This window comes from Heptranchias perlo, chromosome 7, assembly GCF_035084215.1.
Source record: "Heptranchias perlo isolate sHepPer1 chromosome 7, sHepPer1.hap1, whole genome shotgun sequence".
Classification (NCBI taxonomy): domain Eukaryota; kingdom Metazoa; phylum Chordata; class Chondrichthyes; order Hexanchiformes; family Hexanchidae; genus Heptranchias; species Heptranchias perlo.
In genome coordinates this window covers 87,112,060-87,128,961 of record NC_090331.1, presented here as the reverse complement: position 1 = coordinate 87,128,961, position 16,902 = coordinate 87,112,060, and the positions used below count along the sequence as shown (strand labels likewise).

General features: G+C 45.2%; 1 protein-coding gene across 4 annotated transcripts in view; it reads left to right on the top strand.

Moving 5' to 3' along the window:
* Nucleotides 1-16,902, top strand: part of usp40 (ubiquitin specific peptidase 40) — a 116,509-nt gene that overhangs the window by 60,534 nt on the left and 39,073 nt on the right. For all 4 annotated transcript variants that reach the window (XM_067988074.1, XM_067988073.1, XM_067988072.1 and 1 more), the window contains 5 exons: nucleotides 306-636; nucleotides 2,246-2,327; nucleotides 6,803-6,974; nucleotides 10,614-10,698; nucleotides 14,801-14,871. In XM_067988074.1, the coding sequence (XP_067844175.1) occupies nucleotides 306-636; nucleotides 2,246-2,327; nucleotides 6,803-6,974; nucleotides 10,614-10,698; nucleotides 14,801-14,871 (741 nt within the window). The remainder of the gene's footprint in view (nucleotides 1-305; nucleotides 637-2,245; nucleotides 2,328-6,802; nucleotides 6,975-10,613; nucleotides 10,699-14,800; nucleotides 14,872-16,902) is intronic.

Genomic DNA, 16,902 nt, shown 5'->3' with positions numbered 1-16,902 from the left:
CATGTATATTCCTTCACTCACTTAAGAAGTAGGATGCTGGTGGTCTTAAATGGTCAGGAATAGTATCGAGTGCAGTAACACAGTAGTAAAAAAAAACTGTATCTGAACTAATTTCTCTTGAACTTGTAGCAGCTGTTATTAAGGAAAGATCATCACCTGTGCCTTGGTTCGACTTAAACCCAGTTATCTGGATAAAAATATCAGTCTTGTCACTTAGTCCACCTGGCCAGGGCCCCACTGCTAAATTCTAGTGTTGCTATGTGGTTGTCCTAGAGTTCCATTGTAATCTTTCTTTTCCATTTCAGTTTCTGGAGAGTCATCCTGATGTGTTTCTGCTAAAGACAGATAGAACACGGGTTGCTATAAAACAGACTGGCCATAGTTGCCCAGGGCAACAGCCCAACAAAACCAAAGCCAGGAAAGCACAGACAGGAAATTCCAAAGCCAGCACTGCACATACTGATGGGACAGAAGAAAGCCAGCCTAGCATTCCTGCTTCTGAAGTACACTGGTTTGATTTTGATGATTCCCAAGTGCGGCCTATCCAAGAGAAAGAGATTGAGAAGCAGTTTCAGGGAAAGGAGTGTGCCTACATGCTGTTTTATAGAAAGTCTCAACTGCAGCGACCAGCAGAGGGTACAGTATATTGTAAATCAAAAACTGAAATTACACTTGGGGGTGGGATTTATGATCGTCGTACTTCAAAGTCTCTTCAGGACTTCTTGTAGTCAGTTGGTCATACTTAAGATAATGAGAAGTCCTGGTTTAGCAGGGACAGTCCTGAGGATCTTTTTTGGGACTGTTAAATGTTACGTTATTTTGTGGTGAGTAGCATGGTGACCAGCACAACTCATGAGTTCCTAACATCTGCTGTCCACCTAGTGAGTGAGGGCTCAAACCCGGGCTTGTCAGTTATCTGAAGACCAACAAGTGACTATCCCTCTGTGGGGGGGGCAGACAGCTTCTCTTTGGGGTTGACATGGCTCCAAGATGTCATGCCTGGTGTTAAAAGTTCAGATCCAAGTCAACCCTCCGTGGCAGATGTGGTAACCAGATATCTAAGCCTGACAGGTCTGCAGTACTCGAGGGCACTGTTGATGATCGACCAGCCAGCCAGGCGTACTAATGGAACTTGGAGGGAAAGACCTGCCACTGTTGCTCGAACTCCCACTTGGCTCCAGATAATCCTGCAGCACAAAGCCCCAATAGGCATGGTGCTTTTAGCTGGACAGGCAACGAGAAACTTACCGGTGATCTGTTCTGGTAGACTGGTTTGTAGCTATTTAAACTCCAGTATTACTGCTGCACACACTTGGAGGTCTCTAAGCCATAACTCCGCCAAACTGCACCTTAAGTTGTCTGGACTTAGGCTAAGCGGGATGTGTTTCTGCAGCGAGAATATGTACTTCAACATTAGCAAACGGAAACTCTACAGGTGAATATAGATTTATCAGTAGCCTGAATTGTAGACTTTTAAATGTGGTAATGGGGTCTCTGCGCTTGTCAAACCCTCTGCTGATCCAGAAAAATGTCCTGGTATTTCACTGATACCTTGCTAGCTCTCTATAAGTATACATCGCATTTTCATTCATTAACATGCTTGTGTGTGATTGATCACAACCCTGCAGTCTGTCAATTGAGAATATGATCTTTAAAGAGGAAATCATTAATGTAATGATATTGCGTCTGATACTTCCAATTAATATGTTAAATAAAAATGGAATGATATTCTGACACTTTGCACTGCAGCAGGTATTGTGTCCGCTGGAATTGTCACAAGCCTCAAAATGTCAGCATGACATTGCCAAATTCATCATTACATGGGCAAAGTGCCAAAAACGACAACCTCCCTAAAACTTTATTTACTGTCTCTTCTGCAAGTCAAAACTAAACCCACACAGTTTTATGGGAATTGTAGTTGAAGCAGAGACCATTGCATCTTTTAAGGGAAGAGTAGATAAAAATTTGAAACAGGAATATACAAGGCAAAGGATATAGGGGAGATTGGAGCAGTGGAATTAGTTTTGGATTGATTTAGCAGAGTTGGCACAGATGCTAAATGGTCTCTGTCTGTGCTATAAACTTGTATGATCTTAGTTGCAGCAGCCATGCAAGTGCCAAATGTACTGTTGGTGGTTTTTATTGACCACATAATTGAGCCAGTTAGCTCACGTGATGATGTATTGTGAGCTGCGGAGATTGAGGTAAAACATTAAGTTTGTTCCGTTTTTATATGTTCCCTTAGCCAGAGGAAATTCAAGGTACAAAGTACCTCCTTACTTGCTGGAAGAGATAGCCAACCTAGATGCCAGTCTTCAAAAGCAAAGGTAATTTCTGCAGAAGTACGAATGAGAGTTGTGTTCTAAGGGGTGACTTTGCTTGGAATCGAAGTGCATGTTTTTTTTATTGATCGTTTTCCAAGATTTTACATTAATAGCAACAACAAAGCAAATGACAACATATGCCACAGAGAGCGTTTCAGAAGCAGCAAACACTGAGCTGTACAGCAAGGGAGAGCAGAAAAGACCAACAAAAGAAAATAAACAGTGAGGAAGGGATCCATGGCCTCACAGTGCCAGTTAGCACTGAATTAAGGGCAATTATATTTATTGAATGCTTACCCACTCAGATTTGGTTTGAGACAGTCCAAATTTCACAGGAGCAAAAGAGACTATATTAATTCCGTTAATATATGCTGGATTCAAATCCAGTTGCCAGAAGTAAGAGGACAGTGTGCTAAGCCACTTCACCACTCAATCCCTTCGGTGAAGTATTTAAATTATTAGTGCGACAAGTTAATGTTAATGGATACAGACTAATGTCACATCGATAATTTGGTCTAATTGTGGTGAAAAGCCCCTGAAATGAGTAAACCGTTTATAACTTTATCCAGTGATACGGATCACTCTCCTCTGCCCTTTACCATAAGCTTAGTAAATGTAACAGTTCATTTAACTTCTACAAAACCAATCATTCTACCGATTAGTGTTGTTATGTAAAATTAGACAAATGTACCAAAACAAATGGCTTATAATTTGTCCTATATTAGAATTTTAAAAACATATTTTTTGATTTCCATGTAGAAATGCACCTGCAGCCCTTAAAGGGTTAAACAAATTGAAGTGACTCTGCCGAGTAATGCTGTCAGTTGGCTGAGTTCCTAGCCATTGGTATTTATTTGGAACACTGCTAAAACTCAAGAAAACAAACGAGGGACTAACAGAAATGCCATTGCTTCATTGATGAGCACAATTACAGAGGATCTAGACCAGTTGTATGACACACAGTCAAGCTAGAAACAAAGCTATATCTATTTCTAAGTGGTGGTGGATGCTTTTGGACCGCCATAGCTATTGGGGTCAAATTTCAGATGTAATTGTGGCCAAACAGTTGTACTTTGGTATGGAGTCGCTCAGCTCTCATATCTCAGCAGCAGTTGGTAAATGGGCCTGGTCTTGCACAACTCCAGAAAGTAGTCCCTGGTGAATTATGAGGCAACCCTACTAATGAACCAGTAACTGAGGGGTCCATGAGGGATTAGATGGGTCCCCTTTCTTTTTGTAATGAAGGAAAATCTCCATGACACTGACTTCTTGCCACAGATTCACCGTTGCTTTTTCTGCTTAAAAATAAGGCCCTGCGATGTTTGTCACGAGTATGATACATGCATATCTTGAGAACTGATTTTCAGTGCAAAGAATGAGGAGAATTCAGGGTTATTTTTAAATCTGGGAATTTATTGTGAAAATCAGTAAAAATCGGATTTGACGATCCTTAGAAATGTTGGCCTAGAATTTGGTCGGTGCGGCTCTACACGGACTACTAAGGCCTGAATGTGGCTGGCAGGAAGTGTGCGCACTTTTCAGGCCGGAAGTGCTCCATATTGGATAAGGACAAAAAATATGCGTCATTTATCCACGCCTCAAGCAGGTGTTATCCCCATGACGTGCAAATAATGGCCGTAATGCCTGTTTGAGGCCCCCTCTCCCAAGATTGGTTTACCTTGAGGCAGTCAGTGCCAATGCCGACTGCACTCAAGGAGACCAGGCCTAGGGATCACCTGCTAGGCCCAACCAAGAAGGTAAGTAACTTACCTGAATGTGGACCTGGGAGGAGCAGGAGTGCTCCTCCCGACCCCACTTTAAAGGAACCGTTTGCCACTGCTCCCCTGCCCCATCGACCCCATGCTACCCAGCTCCTGCGATCCCCGACCTCCGTGATTACCTGACCCGACCCGATCTCTGACCCCGATCCCGGAACCAACCCTTGAACCCCCTTACCTGAGGACTGCTGCGATACTGGCAGAGGCCCGATCGTGCACTCTTCGCCGGCAAGCTCTCATCGCCTTGCCGGCTGCATTGAAATGATGCCCAAGGCTCAATGTTGGGGGAGCCTCAGGCCTCACCATTCAGGTGCAGAGAAAGTACCCTGCGTGCCCAAAAATGGGTACGCCTGAATTTCTGCACATTTCAGTTCAGAAACCTTTTGATTTTAGGGTTTAACCAGAAGAAGCCTGATAATCATGCCCTGAAAGATGAATTCCAAAATTTGAGCTAAACATATTTAAAAATGTAAAACACGAGTTGTCTTCAAACCAAACAAATCGTAAGAAAAATATTCTGCCTCCTCGCTCACCGTAAGCATGGCATGCCCCTCTTCTTTGCCACTTGATATAATTTCTTAACTAAATCTAAGTGTCCTAATTTTAAGCAGATTGTTTTTTCATTTCGCACAGTATTTTTTAATACTCCATTCAGGAAAATAAAATCTGAAAGGCAAAACTATACTGAAAGCATCTGAGACCTTGATGGCCTGTTAGGCTGAGCTGTTCACTGTATAAGTTTGTTCAGCCATCGAGGGAGCTGTTTTTCCCTGATAACATTTTTCTATTTAATATTTGGCTCAATATTATCGATCAGGTTTTGGAAAACACTTATTGATTCAAAGCCATCTTTTGAGTTGCCAAGCGATTACTTTAATAGTTCAAAACTGCTTTCAAATCACTGCTGTTTTTGATGTCTGTTCTGTTAGTTAGAGAATAAAACTTTTAATATATTTTCCACAAATAGATTTCAAGTTTAAAAGTTTCCGCATACCTTTCCTATCATGGTGGTTGTCAAAACTATTGGCAAAAGTAATTAAAATGAAACATTGTTGGCCAATAAAGGAAATTAAATTTCTTTAACCATTGCTTATTCTAGTTGCTGCCTTACCTTCAGTGACAGGATCAAGGGTTCTTTAGTAACACATGGGTGGAATATAGGGTACCTTTGCATTATTGCAAGAATGTAACTTGATGGAAAAGGATGGCGTGTCTTCAATATAAAGTAACCCCTTCATAAATTTGCTGTTAAGAAATATATCAAAACTACTAAAGTGGAATGTAGTGTTCTATTTTAATATGGTCAATTTCAGTAATTTATTCACAAACTGAATCCCCTACACAATTTTTCTGATCGGCATGAAGAATGCAGCTGCTAACTTTTGTTTCCCTTTTGGGGGGTGGGGCCCACATCTTGGGCTTCTTGCTGCTTGCCTACTTCATGGTAGATGGATTTACCCTGTTTTTTTAAACAATAAATGATTGTCAGATGAGTCATGTTGTCTGGAGAGCTGGGGAAAAAATGTCTTGTTAAGTAAAATAAAACTGAGAAAGCTGGAAATGCTCACAAGTTAGATTAAAACAGAAAGATACTACATATACTGGCGAATAAGGCAAGATGTTTATGCCACTGCTCGAGGGTTCAGAGTAAGGCTTTTAAATGCGAGTATAAAGCCTATACAAATTCTACTGACAAAAACAATCACGTAAAAAGCCTTGCGATGATGCAAATTTGATTTCTGTTGACGACAGCTTGGCTCACTGCGCTCCAGGTACAGGTTGAATACTGTACTGTACTTATGATTCTGTGACCCAACACAATGTGAGTGGTAGCCACAGTGTTGGTGAGTACTGTGCTGCGATGCCGCTCCCGCTAGCAACAACATTGCAAGTACAGTACTAAAACTGCAATCTTTACCTGTGCTAAATCTTTACCATGGATTGAGAGCTTCAGACGATGCTGTGCAATCCAAAATGGACTAACAGTCTATTCAGACAGTTCAGGCTGTTAAAAGTTTAAGTACTTAGAGATATTCTGTCGTTAACTTGGAGGCCAGTTGCAGAGGGGCTAGAGCCCCTTTGTAATTCGGATTATAAGATCAGTGATGCCAGTGAGATTTTTTTTTTCAACTGCTCAAAGCTAAAATATTTATTTCTTTTTTACTTTCCACAGCTCAAAAAGATGCTTTCACTCATTACACATTTAGAAGCAAGTCATGGTAGATTGTATACGAATTTTTTGGCTGCCAAGACTTCCAGTTGAGCCTGTTCTCATCTCTGGCTGGCCAAAAAACAGGCGGCATAGCTGCAAAGCGCTAGTGAGACACAGTGTAATGCAAAGAAGCTGTGATATTCCCACGCTGTTGGTTTTTCCACAGCATAGCAACATGTTATGAATGTTAATGCAACAGCACAGAATTTTGTTTGTGAGCAACTGTATTCCATCCTAAACAAACAAAAGGTCTCTGTGTTGTGTTGAAATGTGACCTTTCAACTCTGGAACTTTGGTTCTGATGCAGGTCATGCGAGATGGAATGATCTCATTCCCCACATGAAGTCTTGAAGTCCTTGCCTAAAATGAATACAGTGTGCTTTAAAGCAAGTCTGAGAGGGATATGGTTCGCAATGCAAAACTACCCCTCTAACCACTTTTTTTTTAAAAAGCTGATGAAGTTTTTATTTATGCCTTTTCAAACCCAGGGCAGAGTTTGATTCTGCAGCCAATAACATTGAAGTCCATCTCCACCTGGGTCCTGAGTATAAGTTTGATAATGGTGCCCTACACCCAACTTCCTCCCAGAAGGACAGTGTGTTGACAATAACCATAGATAGGAGGAAAACTGTTGGGGACCTCAGGCAAGCTATTTTCCAGGTAAGTGCAGAACATTGGTTAATACCAGTGATCTATTGTAATCCATCTGTTATGGGTTATTCCTTGGCATAATTGCACATAGAATCATACAGCATAGAAGGAGACCATTTGGCCCATCGTGTCTGTGCCGGCTCTTTGAAAGAGCTATCCAATTAGTCCCACTCCCCTGCTCTTTCCCTATAGCCCTGCAAATTTCTCCTTTTCAAGTGTATAGCCAGTTCCCTTTTGAAAGTTACTATTGAATCTGCTTCCACCACCTCGCTGCATAAAACAATTCTCCTCATTTCCCCTCTTGTTTTTTTGCCAGTTAGCTTAAATCTGTGTCCTCTGGTTACTGACATTGAAGTGTATGTTTTTTAATTAGGAGGGGCAAAACATAGTTCTTCAAGGAGTTGAAATTCTGTTGAGTCCTATTTTTAGGGCACTGTTTAACATGGTTGTATAAAATTTCTGCACACTATTTTAGTGAAGTAGTTGACCATTTTTTTTCAAACAGGTTAACCATTTTGTTAAAATGGCATTTGCTGGAGTTTTACACCAGTGCCGTAACAGTAGTGCTCAGCAAACTTTCAAACCCTCAGGACACTGTGAAGGTAGGATAACAGCAGATTAGAAAATAATCAAAAAGGCTAATGGAATGCTGGCCTTTATATCTAGAGGACTAGAAGACAAGGGGGTCGAAGTTATGCTACAGCTATATAAAATCCTGGTTAGACCGCATCAGGGGTACTGTGTTCAGTTCTGGGCACCGCACCTTAGGAAGGATATATTGGCCTTGGAGGGAGTGCAGCGTAGATTTACTAGAATGATGCCTAGATGCCAGGGGTTGAATTAAGAGGAGAGATTACACAAACTAGGGTTGTAGTCCTTGGAATTTAGCAGATTAAGGGGTGATTTGATCAAAATTTTCAAGATATTAAGGGGAATTGATAGGGTAGATAGAGAGAAACTATTTCTGCTGGACAGGGAGTCCAGGACTAGGGGACATAGCCTAAAAATTAGAGCCAGGACTTTCAGGAGTGAAGTTAGGAAACACTTCTACACGCAAAGGGTGGTAGAAGTTTGGAACTCCCTTCCACAAACAGCAGATGATGCTAGTTTAATTGTTAATTTTAAATCTGAGATTGATAGATTTTTGTTCACCAAAGGTATTAAGGGATATGGGGTGGGTAAATGTAGTTAGGTCACAGATCAGCTATGATCTCAATGAATGGCGGAACAGGCTATGCCTGTTCCTGTCTTCCTATACCGCACAATCCAGCACATGCGGCAACTGAACAGACTGTGCTTAATGCAGTCACTGGGGTTTAAAAAAAATGAAAAATGTACGATTGCCTTGAACTCACAATGTACACTGAAGTAATATCCCCACTGAAGCAGGTCGATAGGGGTGGTGGGGGAGTCATTATTATTACAGGTCCACTTTGTGGAGATTATTACAATAACCAGTGGATCTCCTGTAGCATTGCACATAATGAGTAGAAGGACACATAATGTATATAGATTATAATATGAAAGAAAGACTTGCATTTAATACAGCGCCTTTCATGACCACAGGACGTCCCAAAGCACTTTACAACAAATTAAATAATTTTTTGAAATGTAGTCACTGTTGTAATGTAGGAAACGCGGCAGCCAATTTACACACAGCAGGGTCCCACAATGCAATAATGACCAGATAATTTGTTCTTAGGTGTTGGTTGAAGGATAAATATTGACCAGGACACCGGGGAGAACTCCCCAGCTCTTCTTGAAATAGCGCCATGGGATCTTTTACATCCACCTGAGTGGGACTTGAAACCACGACCTTTGGACTCAGACGAGAGTGCTATATATGCTAATATGAATCATGAATATGGTCTGTAAAAGGAGTGGTGAGAATGTGTAGCAGAGGCATTGTAAACAACAGGGCTGCAAAATAAGTTAATATAAGGAGCAGGGTGGGTGGGTGGCAGGATTATTAAAATTTAAGCAGTAGAGCCACAGGGAGTGGGATGGAAAGAAAATCTTACGTAGTGGATAGGAAAATAAATCAATCATTTAAGTAGGGGCCAGAGGCAGAGGTGGGCTGAAAGGAAAAATTCAGGGAGCAGAGAAAATAATTAAATCATTTTACGTAGCAGAGGAATCAGGTTGAACGTTAAATTTAAATGAGACTTAGAGATGCCACGATGGCCAGTAGGATGGTTGGAAAGGCAGCAGAAATAAGCCCGATAGCTGGGAGGGGCTGCAAAGACTAGTAGGAAGGTCAGCAGAGACCTCAAAAGAGAATTGGATGGTTGAAGCAGAGGGAGTAGGGCAGAGGGAAAAATTGAAGTAGTGGGAAGGAAATAATTTGGGTGAGAGACAGAGGGAGCAGGATGGAGGCCAAATTTTAAGCAGATTGGCAGTACGGAGGTCAGAAAGACTAGAGCATGGTGTCTGGGAGAGGCTGCGTAGACCAGTTGGGCGGTCAGAGAGGCTTCAAAGACCAGACACTGATCTTTTGAAGAGTTGTACAAGACTGTGGAAACTACTGTTGCGAAAGAATATTCACCGATTGACCCGACTGCGCTTTGTCCAGCTCCATGAACTTGATACGTTTTACTTTGACTGTTGGGAGAGTGTAGTGGGTTCGGACTGTGCACAAAATGTAAGCCCCAATTTTAAGATCCCAGTAAAATCTGTGTCAGGAACAGCTGGCTGGCTGCCTGGCCCAAGTTGGACTAGAGTGCATTCAGGTGACTGTGCCATGTTTTGTGGTGTCATATCCTTAGACTGATTAGTTTAATTAAGCTCTCAGGGCAGGTTTAGCCTTGCACAAATCTCCCCTCTCCCCTCCACTCTCCTTCCCTCTCCCCTCCTCTTTCCTTCCCTCTTCTGTCATTCCCTTACTCCCCTCTTTTATTCCCTCTCATCACTTCTTTCATCCCTTCACTCTTCTCCCATCCCCTTTCTCTTCTTCCCTTCCCTGCAGCCCATCTCTCTCTTCCCCTCCCGTTGTTTAGAAACATAGAAAACAGGAGCAAGTTTTACGGCTGAAAATCCTCTCTCCAGACGCCACCAAGTTTAGAACAAAATTAGTAATTGTGGTTGTTTTTCATATTTGCAGTGGAGATAGTATCAAATTTTCACACACCTGCCATTTTACACTTCACTGAAATCCTAGTGACAGCAACTTGCTCAGCGATGTTGCGCATTGATATAAAAGCGTACAAGGTTATTTGTACCTCAAACTGCTGTGATTTTTTTAAAAATCATTTTGCTATTATTAAAAACACATTGCATTGCAGAGTATGCATTGGTAATTCTTTAGACGTGAGTTCTTCATTTTCATCATGTGGGGCAGGTACGCAGTGGCAGCAAGGTGGTGATACAGATGAGAAGAAATGCTAGGGATGTGGAACCCCATGTTGTACACCCATAGCATCTGGTTTAATAGTGACATTGGCAGGAACCTGGCGACAGGTGTCCCCCCACATTCATTCAGTCCTGGAATGCTCCAGTAGACTGGTATTCCTCTCCAGAGGTTTAGCAGTACCAGTGGTTAAAGAAAGTCAGTTTTGTCAAAAAGCAGACCGATGTGTATATGATTACAACAGACAACGACTAATATGTCACGTATCAGTACATAATGTAACTAAATGTTTTTCATTGCAGCTGTTGGAATTCTGGAAGGGCGATATGGTGATCACTGTTGCCAAGCAATTGCCAGCTGGTCTTCATCTTTACGAGACCTTCGATGGTAAGGCGCAATGAGTGTAAAAGTAGTTATTGGGAGTTGTCTCAGCTGTCGTTATGGCATGCTTTCCAAAGCAGACTAACAGTAGGAAAACTTGGAAAAAGAAAATAATTTTTGGGCCTATCTGGCTCATACAATCCACAGACCATGTGTAATTTATCTCCTCATGGACCCTACCAGATTTAGGGAAGATTGGGGAAGTTCTGCAAAAAAAAGCCTTTCCCTATTTTAAGCAATAATCAAGTGAAACTCCAGAATATTCATCCAACCCTATAAATCTGCATTTAATGAGTGGTTGCTTTCCACAGCATGGCATTTCCATGGTTCCAACATCGCAACATTGACCATTTGATCATGTCGAGCTACATTTACCCTTATAACCGTCAAACCATTCCTAGCCAGACTTTTATCCAGTGCTTTTGCGTTGTAATTACGCAGAATAATTTCTTTAGCTGAGACCCGTTACCATGGGCTCGATTTTTGCACCCGCGATCGGGTGTGTTCGTGGCGGGGGGGGGGGGGCTGCGAAAATCCGGGATTCCCGGGGTGGGTCTGGAGCCTGGCTCCAACCCGCCCACTTCCGGGTTCCCCAGTGACGCGCTGACAATTAAAGCTGGCGGGGTGCCACTTAAAGTAATTAAACAGGTACTTCAGGTGGTTTACAGACCTGATTGACCTGATGTTTTAGGAGGGATGGGATTTTGAAATGAACTGAGACTGTTTCCCGTACTGGGGGAAACACTTCCAGTTGAAATGGACGTGTTGCAGCCATCAGCCTGTGGCAGCTGCAAAGGTCCATTTGACAGGTGGGTGGGGGGAGAGAACCTCACTCATTGCAGGAGGCCACTCTGTCACTTTGGACAGTTTGGCCTCCACCACCCTCCTCCTAACAATCAAATGCATAAACTTGCACACTTACCCCGGTGTCCAGACACATTTACCTACCTTGCGGACCCCCTCAAACTTCCGGATGGGGACCGCCGTAGCTGCAGTCATGACCTCCTTGGAGGGCGAACAGCCTCACCGGCCACGTGTCCACCTGACATGTGGAGCTCCACAACACAGTGCTGTGACACATACACGTGCACAGCAGGAGGGAGGGCAACCGCAGAGAGAGGTGCGTCGCAGAGGGCATTACCCTCACCACAGGGTCTACAGACCGAGGCGCAGCTTCCTGGACCTCTCTGAGCAGCAGTGCACATGGAGGCTCAGAGTCACTCGACATGTAGTCATGGACGTCTGCAGCCTCCTTCATGCAGAGCTGCTCCCGGCTGACCCGAGCACCATCTTCTTACCTGTCGCTGTCAAAGTCACTGCCCTTAACAACTTCTCCACATCCTTCCAGGGTGCCACCGGGGACATCGCCGACGTCGCTCAGTCGTCTACACAAAAGAGCCCTGCAAATTCACCTACACCCACTCTGCAGTGACACAATGGGTGGCATCAAGTGTGCGTGTTCATGGTGAACCCCATGAAAGGGACCTGTTGCACAAGCCAGTCAAGAATGGGCAAGACATGGCATTAATGGTGGTGATAAGATTTATTGTGCATGTGAAATAAAACAAATATAAATAAAAAACATGACAAATCGTCAGACACCCTTGTGCATTCCCTTCGTGCTCACAAAACTTCGCCTTGCGTTTGCGGGAACCCCTACGTAGTGCTACCCCTGTGGCTTCAGCAGAGATAGTGGCAGGCTGCTCTTGTCCTTGCCCTGACCGATGAGATGCTTTGGGCTGATGCCCTCTGGGTTTGGGTGCCTGTGAGGGCCTCTCCAAAGACTGCTCCACCTGCACCTGTGCAGGGGCAGACTCGGCCACCTGGAGAGGGGGCAGCATTGTGGGTACTGGTTGAGAGGGGGTTAATGGGTGAGACATGGGAGCGCTTTGAGTGGCGTCCCCACTTCCATGTCCCCTTTCACCATCATCCCTCTCGTGGCCCAGGCCCACATCATTCCTTCCACCCTGCTGGACGGCAGTTTGGAGGACTTGTGTGAGGCCTTGGAAGGCCACTTGTAAAGTATCTGTCAGCCTGTTCAAGGCGGCAGAATGTTGCTCACCCTGAATCCGAATGGCCATTGTCAGGGCCTGAATGGACTCATTGTTGAGCCGTGCTTGACGCTTGAGGGAGGCTAGCCTTTCCTCCATCGCAGACATTCCCACACCTACCCGCGACACCATCTCAGAGATGCCTTCCCGTCCCTGCGACACTATCTCGGAGATACCCTCCTGTACCTGTGTCACCATTCCCCTCGTGCAGGAGTTGGACTCCTCCATCCTCTGCGTGATTGTGGAGAGTGCGTGTGGCACCTGTTCCAGTGCCTCGGCAATGTGCTGCTGCCCCTCGACGACTCTCCTTTTCACGGCTGGCCCCCAGGGTTCAGCATCTGTGTCCAGCTGAGCAGAGCCTGGAGAAGAGTGCTCCCACCAACGCGGACTCTCTACGGCTGCCCCTGCCACCAGGGTCTGCTCGTGCTCACGTGCATGATGACTCACCATGTGCAAGCCCAACTAAGTGAGGACGGGGACCCACCGAGGTGTATGTATCTGCGCTGGTGGATGCATGGCTCAGATGTGATGATGGACCCTCAGAGGCCGGCAGGTCCTCTGAGGAATCGCCCTCCACGGTCACGGTGCTCGCAGAAAGCAATATTAGGCATGTGGACAGATGTTGAGGTGCTGCAGATGTCAAGTGATGCTAAGATCATTCGCTATCATGAGTGCTGAGTGTTGACTTTCTGTCACCGGCCGCTTGTGCAATCCTAACCTCGGCATCCGCCACGGACAGGCACTCCAGCTTGCGGCTGATGTCCAATGCCTGCTGCGCCGCGTCCGTTAGGACCACCTGGTGTGGCTTGCCCCCTCCGGTCTGTGCCCTCTCCCGGGCGTTCCGGCATCTCTTCTTCTATCGAGGCAAAACACAGAGGTGTGATTGAGTGATAGTTGCATGGTGAGCCGCTGCATGCGTTGGTGTGGGTGGGATTGAGCGTGAGGGAGATGCATGGGAGGGTGCGTGTGCAACATAGCCATGATATTGTATGAGGATTGGGTTGCGTGGTAGTGTTCGAATGGGGACAGGGGCGGTGAGTACGTGCAGGCAAGGTGAGGATGATAGTTGAGTGGATGTGAGGAGTGATGCGAGAGCGTTGTGGCGGCAGTGCAGAAGGGGTTGTGTGGTGGTGGAGGTGATGTGGAAGACGGAGTGTGGGAGAATACTCACTTTGCCTGACCTGGTTAGGTCATTAAATCTCTTCCTGCACTGGACCCAGGTTCGTGGCACATTGCCGTAGCTGGTGACCTCCTCGGCCACCTCCAGCCAGGCCTTCTTCGTGGTGGGGGGAGGGCACTTCCTCCCATCAGATGGGAAAAGGATTTCCATCCTCCTCCTCACCCCATCCAGCAGCAGCTGGAGTGAGCAGTCTGAAAATCTTGGGGCAGACTTCTCTCTGGCCTGCTCCATTGTTTCAGCATTGGTTGTTTGCTGCAGGAGGAGCATTAGTGGACTGCCCCTTTAAATAGGGCTCCTCCAGCTGACAGACCTTACTCTGCATGTTCAGTCCACCCGCCGTGCAGCTTATCAGTGGGAAACCCGGAAGCAAAGGTAAGTGGCTCCAATTAACCTGTAATTGCGTGCGGAGCACACTGATTACACCGGGCGCCTTACCCACGCGCTCAGTCGACCCCCCCCTGCTGAGAACCCGCCGCCCTGCTAATATCGAGCCCCATATATCCACTTCTCTGAGGGCCAAAAATACCCTTTCTAATTATCGATCATTTTCAATAAAGCATGGTCGTGGTGACGTGATGCAGATGAAAGACCAACAAAGCTGCTAGGGGTGCAGGTCCTGAATAGGTATGGCCCTCCCAAGTGGAACTGTAGCCATGTCGAGCTTTTTCAAGCACTATAATGCAATTAAAAACACATTATAAACTTAACATTTTATTCAACATTCCTAAAATTATGTAGCAAATACTTTAATTTCAACAGTTGTCTTTGCAGCACTGTTGATAAACACAATGCTGCCCTGTCACCATGTGGTGGTTAATAAGTTTTAATCACATTCCAAGATAAGTAGTGATCGCAGTTTCCTCCCTTCTCACTCCAGAGAACCACACCTCTCTGCACAGTCTGGGCATTACAGATGGAGCCATTCTCTTTGTATGGAACGGTAACCAGGTAATTAATAATTTTTTTTTGAATGGTATAATTTTGCCATTTTATATTTTTGTGGTTTTTGTTTTGTCCTCATCAGGATGTGAAGGGAAAACACAACACTTTCTATTTTAGGCACCTTGTTTTAGCATTAAACACTGCTGGGCCAGTTATAGCACAGTTAGATGCTGAGTAAAGTTCCTTTTTTTTTCTGGCCCAGCAACATACTTTGGAAAGTACCTCCTAATGCACTGACATTTTTCCACACCATTCATTCTGTGGTCTCTCTCTTTGTGAGATTGCCAGTTTAGTGCTGAATATGGGGCAGTTTTGTCCTGTATTTTAGACTACCCTAGCTCATTTCACAAGGAGCCTTTTAGACAAGGGCAATTTTTATCCCATCAATCTGGACAGAGTTTGGAAACAGGTACCAGAGGTGAAAGATCAACATAATTTTTATATATTATAAATGTATGAAAGCTACTATCCCCCTCCTCACTCCAGTGTATGCATGCTCAGTTGATAGGATGTGACAGTCCCAGATGCAGACATCTCCATAGCCATTTTTTTTTTATTCGTTGGTGGGATGTGGGCGTTGCTGTCGAGGCCAGCATTTATTGCCCATCGCTAATTGCCCTTGAGAAGGTGGTGGTGAGCCGCCTTCTTGAACCGCTGCAGTCAGTGTGGTGAAGGTTCTCCCACAGTGCTGTTAGGAAGGGAGTTCCAGGATTTGGACCCAGCGACGATGAAGGAACGGCGATATGTTTCCAAGTCGGGATGGTGTGTGACTTGGAGGGGAATGTGCAGCTGGTGTTGTTCCCATGTGCCTGCTGCCCTTGTCCTTCTAGGTGGTAGAAGTCACTGCTTTGGGAGGTGCTGTTGAAGAAGTCTTGGCAAGTTGCTGCAGTGCATCCTGTGGATGGTACACACTGCAGCCACAGTGCGCTGGTGGTGAAGGGAGTGAATGTTTAGGGTGGTGGATGGGGTGCCAATCAAGCAGGCTGCTTTGTCCTGGATGGTGTCGAGCTTCTTGAGTGTTGTTGGAGCTGCATTCATCCAGGCAAGTGGAGAGTATTCCATCACACGCCTGACTTGTGCCTTGTAGATGTGGAAAGGCTTTGGGGAGTCAGGAGCTGAGTTACTCGCCACAGAATACCCAGCCACTGACCTGCTCTCATAGCCACAGTATTTATATGGCTGGTCCAGTTAAGTTTCTGGTCAATGGTGACCCCCAGGATGTTGATGGTGGGGGATTCGGTGATGGTAATTCCGTTGAATGTCAAGGGGAGGTGGTCATTGCCTAGCACTTGTCTGGCGTGACTGTTACTTGCCACTTATCATCTCAAGCCTAGATATTGTCCAGGACTTGCTGCATGCGGGCACGGACTGCTTCATTATCTGAGGGATTGCGAATGGAACTGAACACTGTGCAATCATCAGTGAACATCCCCATTTCTGACCTTATGATGGAGGGAAGGTCATTGATGAAGCAGCCTAGGACACTGCCCTGAGGAACTCCTGCAGCAATGTCCTGGGGCTGAGATGATTGGCCTCCAACAACCACTACCATCTTCCTTTATGCTAGGTGTGACTCCAGCCACTGGAGAGTTTTCCCCCTGATTCCCATTGACTTCAGTTTTACTAGGGCTCCTTGGTGCCACACTCGGTCAAATGCTGCCTTAATGTCAAGGACAGTCACTCTCACCTCACCTCTGGAATTCAGCTTTTTTGTCCATGTTTGGACCAAGGCTGTAATGAGGTCTGGAGCTGAGTGGTCCTGGCGGAACCCAAACTGAGCATCGGTGAGCAGGTTATTGGTGAGTAAGTGCTGCTTGATAGCACTGTCGACGGCACCTTCCATCACTTTGCTGATGATTGAGAGTAGACCGATGGGGTGGTAATTGGCCGGATTGGATTTGTCCTGTTTTTTGTGGACAGGACATACCTGGGCAATTTTCCACATTGTCGGGTAGATGCCAGTGTTGTAGCTGTACTGGAACAGCTTGGCTAGAGGCGCAGCTAGTTCTGGAGCACAAGTCTTCAGCACTGCAGCAT